Below are 10,945 nucleotides of genomic sequence, written 5' to 3'. Positions count from 1 at the left end.
TTTAAAATTCGACACACGACAAAGAAAAATAATGGAATTCCTAATCTGTTATAAGTAAAAAATATCTAAATATCATCAAGTATTTAATATTGTAAAACATATAGAACATGTTAAATCTAGAATAAAAGTCTGCCAGCTAAGTCAATGTTGTGATTAAGGAAAATGTTCTACAAGAAATATTGTGATTTTTGTCTAAAGATGCCATCATAAACACATAAACATAAGATTAAAAGTTTTGTTCCTTGCCCTGATAGGCGATAGACGTTTACACACTTGTTCACAACTTTCTAGATTTACAAGCATCAAGATGGCGGTAGCCTACCGTGGAAGGTGGCTATCCCAAACTCACAGACAACCAAATAAAATTCAATAGCTTTTGTGTAAGCCTCTTAGGAAAATTTCTATTGAATTTAAACAATAACTAACTTGAGACTACGGTAATCCATTTCGTCGATCTGTCGTATTGTTGTCTTCACTCAGCCATTGAAAACATTGATTGACAGTTTGCTTTTCAGACAGCCAATGAAATTGTTTAAAGGGAGGAGCTAAATCTTGTAGATGTATGTATTCATATATTTTGGGGGCTGACACATCTGATTTAAGTGGTAGTTAGAAGCAGTGGATGTGTGCGGTAAGAAGACTTTGTGATCTGTAGTTAGAGACATATTTAAGTCTAAATTACCTTTAATCAGAGAAAGTGGACATAGTACTATCATGTTGAATATGACGGGTAATATGGAGGGTATGGACCCAGAGATTGCCAGTAAATCCGCTTTTATGGAACTACAACAACAGTCTATGGCGGGTGGAATGGGACACCCAGCTTATAATATTCGTTCTGGGTACCCAACACAGCATTCTCAACACGATATGTTTCCAACATCTCAACATACTCGATCTTTTGGGTACCCATTTCCAATGAACAGTATGGCACCATCAGGATATAACGCAGTTCCCCCTTCCCATCATTTTCCAATGTCGCCGTATCAGCCACCTTCACCGACACGAGATGGTAAGTAAAATATGTAATTATAGTTATTTTATAACAATTACCCTTCATTATTTTCTTTAGTATTATTCACATTTAATTCTACTCTTTATTTCTTCACAATTATAGGTCTTTATGCAATTTCAAACTTGTAAGGAAACGAGAGACGAAAATCATTACAATTATTTAGTAAATTATTTTAATTTTAACTAAAGCTTGAAATTCTCATAAATCTGCCATAGAAAAGAAAGTGTTTAGTTTGACGAGCGTAATGTTGTGATTTGAAAGTAATTATAAGATTTAATAATAACATTAATGACTAATTATTTTCTATAATAACTTATAATTACTTCTATTATTGAATCAATCTTAATATTTTCAAATATATAAATCATTGAACAATTGGTAACTGTTCCCCGAAGTATTGCGATTAAACACCGAATGCAGTTGGATTTCTGAATTTGATTTTCACTTGAGTAGAATGGTTTTGTTTTGTTTATATTTTAAAATAGCATTGATGTGAAGAAAATTTCTCTCCCAATGAATTTTTTGTCCAAATTTTCAAAACCTTAACATCATTTATGGTATATTTTCAAGTAAATGTTTGAAAATGTAACGCATGTTGAGCCAATGTTATATTTTCGTTATCGAAAAAAACCCTTAATTTTCATTTCCTCGAATGACGAATAGGAGACGAATGTCAATTTTTTATAATTCGCTAAAGTCCCCATTTTTTTACTCTTGTTACAAATTAAGCGTTACTATTAGTTGTATATTTTGGATTAAAAAGCGGAGTATTCTGAGTATATTCCACTAAAGTAATATTTATTTTCATTGATATCCTAGTTTTACCGCTCCCTATTTTCCTCTAACATAGCTTGTTTTGAGTCAGGTGTATACAATTTCGAACTGAATATAAAATTTCACCGGTGTTTCTAATGAATAGTATCCTAACCCCGTATCTTACAGTCGTGTTTTTGTGTTAAGACTATATCTTCACACCAATCTCAACTGATGAACTCGACCCCAATTTTTTATACCCTAGATTTTCACATACAAATATTAAAATATTAGAAATTTATGTGACTCAGAGGTTCACGTTTTGCAACTGATAAGTTTTAGTATGTTAATGCATTGACAATTAACAATGACAAATTGTTTTAAAACGTAAATATAAATGTATTCCACCTCACTCAAATATAACAAGTTGCATGGTGAAATTCGCTGCATCCTTCCATATAAATTTGACGGATCTCTTTTAACTGATTATTGAACTTATTTGTTAGTGGAACATGAAATGTCGTACCGAAGCTATCCCATGACAATTCATATTTCTCTTTTTTGCAATTCAAAATTCGCAATTTTCGTCTCCTTAACGGTGATATTTGTTGACGTGCAAACTGTTGGCTTAGGTAAACTGTAAGCCTATTCAAACAACGGCCTTTTTCCATAAATCAAGTTTACATAGACAGAATTGTGTGTGGACATTTTCCTTGTTAAAGGGGCCCAAAAGACCCAGAATCAAGATCTATTCCACACCAAACATTTGTGGAAAAGTACTGACTTCACCTATCATAGTGTTTTTCAAATATATAGGTTTTTATAACCTTATATATTTTAAAGTATAAATATAGCAAAAGGCTAAAATGCAATTTGCACCCGCCAACGCCTTTAAAGATGTCGTAGATGCAGTTAACCTTTAAATATTTTAAATTTAAATTTTAAGGATGTTTACGACACTTTCCTACGGATCTGGAAACAATAAGTTAACGCTTTTATCTTGAATGACCATATTTTTTTTTAAGAACATCCGATTGCATTTCACTTGAAATATATTGATTTATATAATAGAAAATTTGTGTGCGAGGCCCACAAAATATAGTTTCCAAATATTCCAAAAAATTATTTCCCAGAAATTCAATTTTAATATTAGCATTAAGTTATATTCTAAAAACTTAATTAACTTTTGCCAGAATGAATGTAAATATATTAAAAATTTTACTGTGTATAAAATAAAACCGTTTCTGGTCAGTCTTTAAAAAATGTTATTATACTCATGTTATTTTTCATTTAATATACATTGAAAGTTGATTAATTTAATTTGATATTATCTGTATTAATTAAATATATTAACAGTAAAAATCTCATACTTAACATTAACAGCATGAAATCAGAGTCGCGGACCATTTCACAAACATGCCATCAAAGCCAGACAATGACAAGGGCTGTTATAGTCTTTTAAAAGTGCTTGTTAAGCAAATCTCTTTTGCGAATTAATTTTGTTTGCTGCATCATTTAGTCCGTCTTCATTAGACAAAAATATTACTTAGATAAATTAGGTTTTTAAGCGATTTAAAAGAAATAGATGCGAGTATGTAGAGATTATGTAACATGTTCGACAATATAAGAATAAAAATGAAATATATGGGAAAAATGAAATACCGCTATATTCAGCAAAATGCAATAAGAAATACAGGTGCACTAGAATATACGAGGAAAATGAAATACAGGTATATTAGGCTACGCAATAAGAAAAAAATAAAGTACTGGTGTACTATAAAATGTAAGAAAATGAAATACCATTTGACCCGAGTCCGGAAATACAGATGTATCAGACAATTTATGGTATATGAAATACCGGTGTACCAGTTAAAATGAGAAATTGAAATACCTGTATAATCGGTAATTTGCGGTATATAAAATTCCGGTGTACCAGGTAAAATGAGAAATTGAAATACCTGTATCATCGGTAATTTGTGGTATATGAAATTCCGGTGTACCAGGTAAAATGAGAAAAATAAAGTGCAAAAATATATAAAAATAATATTATAAAATATTTAGGCTTCGTTATAAGGTTTGAATGGTATTTAGAAGCAAGGAACATCTATCAGATACACAAGATATTTATTCTGGAATAGAAAACACTTCTTTAACTAAACAAGCATTTTATATTATTATAATATTGTCTTGTTTGTTTTACCGTATATTAACCCTTCCTTCTATTTGGCAGAAATCCCAGGCTCCACTACGTTGTAAAAATACAACTCAATTCGTACCATCCATTGTAGTAACGTTCGTTGTATCATTCTAATCCAAACCTCCCTGACCAATAGGAAATTGGTGTTGATTTTGAGGCAAAATAGATTTATAGAAATATTCGAACTGCGCGGCATATTAATAAGAAAAAAGACCTATACCTTTGGCGATTTTTTTTTAATTCAAATCCAAAAACAAAAACGGAACAAAATAACACAATTATATCCATTTTATTACTTTAAAGCCAAAATAATTTTTATATCCTATTTTTATTCACAGATAAATCCCAAGTTGAAGAACAGTTGAGAATAAATGGTAAAGGCAAAAAGTTGCGTAAACCTCGCACAATATATTCCTCACTACAACTTCAACAGTTAAATCGTCGATTCCAGAGAACCCAGTATTTAGCCCTTCCAGAAAGGGCCGAGTTGGCTGCTTCACTCGGTCTTACCCAAACTCAGGTAAGAATTAACTATAGACACTGATCATTGCTTCCTCTGCTTTTATACAACAGCTAAAATTGACCAATTTTACAAAGGGAGTTATTTTCCTCTGTTAAGGGGACATTTACCATATTTGATTGGAGTAAAGTATTAGTTTTGTCAACAGCAAAATTTGCCTTGATTATACGCAATTTTCTCCAACGTTCAGGCTTAAAATTTCATAATGGCGTCTGATTAGGTGTTTTAACATTTACCAGTTAATTTATTTGACAAGACAACGCACTTAAGAGGCAGAACAAATAGGCCAATAATTACGGAATCTTTCATCAGAAATTCATATATCGACAATTGGAATAAGATTGGAAAAAATGAAATTGGTGTATTTATTATAATAACTGCAATAAAGGCAAATTAAGGCCTGGTTACAGACGATTTGGTGGTCGAGAAGAAGGTTTAAGCGGGAAGATAGTAGTGTTAAGGGGTAGTTCCAACTGTCAGATCTTAAATGACACCTCATCTACCTTAACGACTTTAATTTCTAGTTTGTGAATATTGAGCTAAGAGAAGACTACACTATATAATTTCTACTGTCTATTGATTAGATTTAATGATATAACAAAGCCAATAAGACTCTTTCTTCTTCTGTAAATATATCATTGTCTTGGTGACTGTAACAAAATAATATTCTATAACCTAAGAAAATATATAATTTCATTTTAGCTTTGTTAATTGTTAGGATTATATTAAAATGAAATATTTAAAACATAATGACAGCAAAACTCAAAATACCCAATCTGGCAAAGTCACAAAAGTAAAATTCTGAACAGGATTTAAAAAATACTTTAACTAAGAATTGTATATTACAATGACATGACTTTTGTAAATTTTATTTTGTTAGAAAGGGAGACTGATGCAGACTAAGACAAAATCAGAGTGTACAGAATATAAATCATAATAGAAAAAATGAATACAGAGAATCTTCATTTACATTTGATATTTATGATACTAAAAGTAAAATAAGAAAGTGACAAGTGGGAATGAAATCATTGATTTATAGAGTAAAAAGTAAATAAAATAAATTCCAATGATATTTTATATCAAACATTCTAATCATCCTTTTCACGTGAAACAGTTGGAGATTTTCTTGTTAAGGTTACATAGAAAGTCATAGACAGTTTTTTTGCAAGGAAAACCAAATACAATCGTACACGAATATATTTATAAAGAATCAGAATCTAAAACCACGCCGAGTGGAGATCTAAGTTGCAGATTGGCATCTGGTGTTGTTAAAGGGTGAGCGATCTGAGTTAGCAAGTTACTATTGGGTTCTAACTGAGTAAAGTCATCTGACAAAAAGGTCACTGGTTTAAAAAAAAAAATTCTATCGATATCACACGAGAATGTTTTAGTCTTTCAAATCGGATTTGAAGTCATTTCATTACAATAAAACTTATATTGAATGGAAGTTCAAAATTTCGATTTGACAAAGTGTCGTCATAAACTAAACGTATAGTACTCTTTCATTAGCCCAAGTTCCATGTCGCCCTATTTCAATATCAGATGTTCATTTGTATCATTGTGACAATAAGATTTTTTCTCTCTCTTGTGTTCAGTTGATAAAATCACCAGTTGTGTGATTGCAGATGGTTTGACTTGTAGTTGGGTAACACCTGTTATTTCGGCTAATAATCAATCTGAACTACAACTCTCACCTTTCTGTATTAAGAATTAATGTGGCACCATCTTTGCTGTTCAAATTTATTCAAATGTTTAGTGCATTTTGACGATTGAAATCTTTTTTTCCAAAGGTCGACTATCAAATTTGTGTTGGATACTGTGATATATGAACGTCGTCCATTCTCTTTGAACTTGTAACCTAATGCGTTAAATTACTGCTTCACATGCATGTAATTGCTCTCCGTTAATTTTTTAATTACCTATACAGCTGTATGCAGTTAAGTGCAGAAGTCACATGAAAAAAAGCATGAAACATGCAAAAGAGATAAAAGAAGCAAAAGCAGTCTTTATCTTAGTTTATATCAAAATTAAAAATAGATACCAGTGAAAATGTTCAAAGACCTTTTATATGGGCTGTCTGTCATAATTGGTGAAGTATATAAAACTCTATTGTTACTGCGATATGAAGTAGGGAAACTCGGTGGGAAAGAAAAAATTGAACTTGGCAGTTGAGGTTAATAGGTAAAACTTGTTATTCATTTTTTACCTTAAACTATATCAGTTTATTATACGGAATTCTTTTAGGGCTCTTCAGATATAAGTATTTTTCAATTCAATTGATTTCAATTTGAATATAACATTATTATGTTTTGCTGCGTACGACAGGGCTGTTGATATCAAATGGTCAACCAAATTAAACCCGCCATGGGATAAATTTGAAATTCTGTTTCTAAACCCTTTCAGTTAAAATTGAGTAATTATAATGGCAGGTCATTTTCTACATAAAAGCGAACAAAGTTTCAACACTAAATCTATTTCAATAAATGGTAAACGCGCACAAACCGATTCCGCGATAAAGATCAAAGCAATTTGAGATTTGTACAATAGTCAGAAACCAAGAGAGCGAAAAATAACGTAATAATGTAAAACTGTTTGAAAATAAAACAAAACGTATTTGTTAGCAAGTGTGGAGAAAACATTAAAGTGAAGTTTTAAGTTGATGAATTAGTAAGATGATATCAATATATGTTCTGATTAAATCAACGATTGTGTTGTGTAGGTAGCCTCTAGCAATCCTTTACGTCGTGTATCAATAATTCGATCAACGGATTTATGTTTGATTCTTATGTCTCTTTAACTTAGATACCCAACATGCGCCTAAGGGTTGATTTCTATTCAGAAATTAAATAACATTTCAATTAACTATTTTCAGCAAACCAATACACTCTTTCTCCACACTGTTTCCTTTTAAGCATTCACGTTTAACAAAATCAATTAATTTTATTTATAACTTTAAAAATATTTTCGTGTTACGATTTGACCTATTAACAGTTTCAAATTCCCCCTTTTTCTTTTTATGTTGTTCTCTCATTCTTGTTTCCTTCGGTCTCGAATTACTCCTGCCTATTATTTATTATTCTAAACGCACTTTAGAGTGACTAACTTTGAATTTAAAATTTAGATTCCGTTATTCCTATTTTTTTCATCTGCAGCATTTACCATTGGGAATTCTGATTGAATTTTTAAATGCAGATTTTAATAAAAGACAGTTTTGAAATAATACTGATAGCAATGTATTGTCAAACTGCATTTTGAGTTTCGTTTTGCGGTTCTTGTGTTTTTTATTTGGGCATAAAAGATCAAGACAAAAAATGTTTTGAAGTTGAGCCCACTGTTAGGCTAGTGTCACTTGAATGGTCTATGTCTTTATCATTTTCGGAAGCTCCACATAGCTAATAATTATGATATATGTATTCATCAAAAGTATACTGCGTATTTTTAAGTTTAATCATTCCAATACACCGTTATAATCGTAAGTATCGTTTTAAAATCTTGAATGGTAGCAATCGATTTATTATTATTTGATTGAGACTCAAAACAAGTTAGGTGTTGAAAATCAAAACAAAATTGACGTTTAATCGTGAAGAATGAATTGATAATTTATTATTAATATCCTTCTTTAGGGATTCTTTATCAGAATTAAATGATATCAATCGTTCGTCTATTCTTAAGGGAAATCAGATCATTTAAGTTTCAATATCTTTATATTGTCTTTTAACATGGCGGCTACACCGTCACGTCGACGACGATATCATGGTCACGTGACGTACTAAATTAATTATGAGTCAATTACTGTAAACGATTAACAAATGTTATAGAAAAATGAAATTAATTTAAGTGCCACTCGCCACAAACACTGTGCGAGATTAAATTACCTTTTATACACGTCTTAAATCTGTTGTTTTATATTCAGTATTCAAAGTTACCGTCACAATATCAATGTCATCTCGTTTATCTTCACTTTTCACAATTTCTGAAGGAAAAATCTGGCGGTTTCTCAGCTTTCTTCATTTCTAAAGAAAAAATATTCGATGAATAATGCCATTCAGGCACATACTCGCAAAAGGTAACGGTAACTTAATTTAGAAAAAGAGGGAGAGGGGGGGGGGGGGTGGGGAGTGGGGTAGAGTAAGATAACTTATATGCAATCGCATTTCAAATTTAAAACTTCAAATAATAATAAAAAAAAGGTATCTGTGTATAAAACGTAAACAAAATATAGAATTTCACATCTGAAAATATTTTTCTTATCAAATATACGCAAAATTTAGCTAAAGGGGATTAAACTGTAAATACTACAACGGACTAACTTAGTTTTTTTTATTTAGAAAACTTCATAACATAAAGATGAAGTCTTACGGTCTGTTAAGGGGCTAATTCAATATCTTGAAGACACTTTCACACTAAGTTGAACACAAGTGTATTAAACTAACATTTTGTCGCTAATGGCCTTTTAATACAGACAGCCCTATTGTGAACAATCATCCCATGAAAATTAACATGAAAATATAAAATCAAGGGGGAAACTGGGCAAGTTTATTCAGCTGATGTACTTTGTCGATGAATTTTGACATTGCTGGCTTTTTTTTTATAGTGTTGTTGATTTTAGATATATCTGATGTGTAAAAATGGCTTTATGCATAGGAAAATATTTAATATTTAAATATATAAAATAAATCAAGGGCATAATTTTAACATATACATTATAAAGTAAATCTTAATCCATCAATATCCATCAAAATATAGTATTATATAGTATTTCTAGTTGTAAATAATTTCTTAAAGTTTGAAATACTGTTAGCCATCCTAAGAACCCTTAAAAATGAACCCAAATATCCCAGTCCATTTATCTTGTATAAAATACGATACTGTCTATGTCTAGGGCATGTGACAACACCCTTAAATAACATCCCGCAGCGAGCAAAATGAAATTTTCCTAATATCAAGCGTGACGAAGTATCGCCTCTCCACCCCAACATCTATGTACCTTCTTTTGTTAACGTTTTGAGTGTTTATGTGAGAAAAAATATCAACCTTAAAATTTTTTACCTTGAATACAATCTACCGTTTACTAATTTAACTCTTAAATTATCTGGTCTTTGTTCACTTTTCATGGCCAATATTTGTTAATATATGAAGAGGGTGATTTGAAATTTAAACCACAAATTTAAATAATTTCAAATAGCACTTAATTAGCAAGCATCTACCAAATGTTACACATCGGTGAATTGAAGGAACGCAAAAAGTCAATTTTTTTACATCAAAAATAAAATTGACGTTATATTCGCTGTATATTTGTAAGAAATAACTGGAGAATTGATCTCTACTTTAAAGCTTACATGTAATATTTGTGGCAAACATAAAAAAATAAATAACATAAACCAGAATAGACTGAAAAATCGTTAATTGAAAAAATATCATGCAGGAAAATTCTAACTGTTAATACACAAGGTGATTTAAAAACGTTGATAACCAATATTTTTTCTCAGAAAATATGAAAAATCAATCAAATTCTAAACATTGACTAATGGAGGAAACTAAAAATAAACGTTTCGGTTCAAAACGTATCAGTACATGTATAAAATGGGCTAGGAGAGGCACTGAAGCACGAAGTTTTCAAATATGAAGTTTGAATGAACGGGAGTTCGATATCGACGTAACTAGTGTAATGTCAAATCAGATTTTTTAGTTGCAAAACACTAGAGATCTATACTTGAAAAAATGTGAAAGATGATCTGATAAAAAGTTGTGATTAAGTTGAACAATTAAGGAAGTCTTTCATCTCGTTTATTCACATACCTCTTGAATTTACAGTGTAAAACTCAAATAATATTAAATTATCTCTCAACTAAATCAAACTTTAGGTCAGATGGTGCAAAACAATTAGATAATTATTTTTAAAAATCTATAGATGATATCCATCCATGTATTATATTGCTTAGTTTATACACCCAATTCCCCTCGTTTTTTATAACAGTTTTTTATTTTTTAAATTTCACTTTTTGTTATATTCTGTTAGATGTTTAGGGTAGAAAATTTGTTGAATCGATGTTATATTGCATACAATGCACATTACATGAATATTATTTTTTATACTTTCAGGTTAAAATCTGGTTTCAGAACAAGAGATCCAAATACAAGAAAGTGATGAAACAGAACCCCAATGGACCTCCTCCTCCTCTCACACCTCAAGGATCAGCATCATCACCCCCTCATGGACAACAACCCCCTCCTCAACTTACTCCAGACATTCCCCCAAATCAACCTCCTACCCCAATTCAAGGTGGACCTCAATCTCAGTCTATGTTACCTGTATCGTCTAGTATGAGTCCACAGCCACCATGCTCTTGGTCCGATATCAGTAATAACAATCCCAGTTCGAACTCTTATATGTCAATGCCTCATTATTCTTGGTATCAACAGAATTCTATGGCTCAACAACAATTACTGACATAAATTG

General features: G+C 30.9%; 1 protein-coding gene across 1 annotated transcript; it reads left to right on the top strand.

The window, feature by feature from the left end:
• Nucleotides 1–783: 783 nt before the first annotated feature.
• On the top strand, nucleotides 784–10,719 carry LOTGIDRAFT_72890 (hypothetical protein; the record flags this gene model as incomplete). Its single annotated transcript, XM_009048206.1, has 3 exons — nucleotides 784–1,016; nucleotides 4,269–4,485; nucleotides 10,588–10,719. Coding segments are annotated over 3 exons (582 nt in total), but the record flags the coding sequence as incomplete, so codon positions are not given.
• Between the last annotated feature and the right edge of the window lie 226 nt (nucleotides 10,720–10,945).

This window comes from Lottia gigantea (genome assembly GCF_000327385.1).
Source record: "Lottia gigantea unplaced genomic scaffold LOTGIsca_12, whole genome shotgun sequence".
NCBI classification, from domain to species: Eukaryota; Metazoa; Mollusca; class Gastropoda; family Lottiidae; genus Lottia; species Lottia gigantea.
The sequence above is the reverse complement of the archived record's forward strand: the minus strand, read 5'-3'. Positions and strand labels throughout refer to the sequence as shown.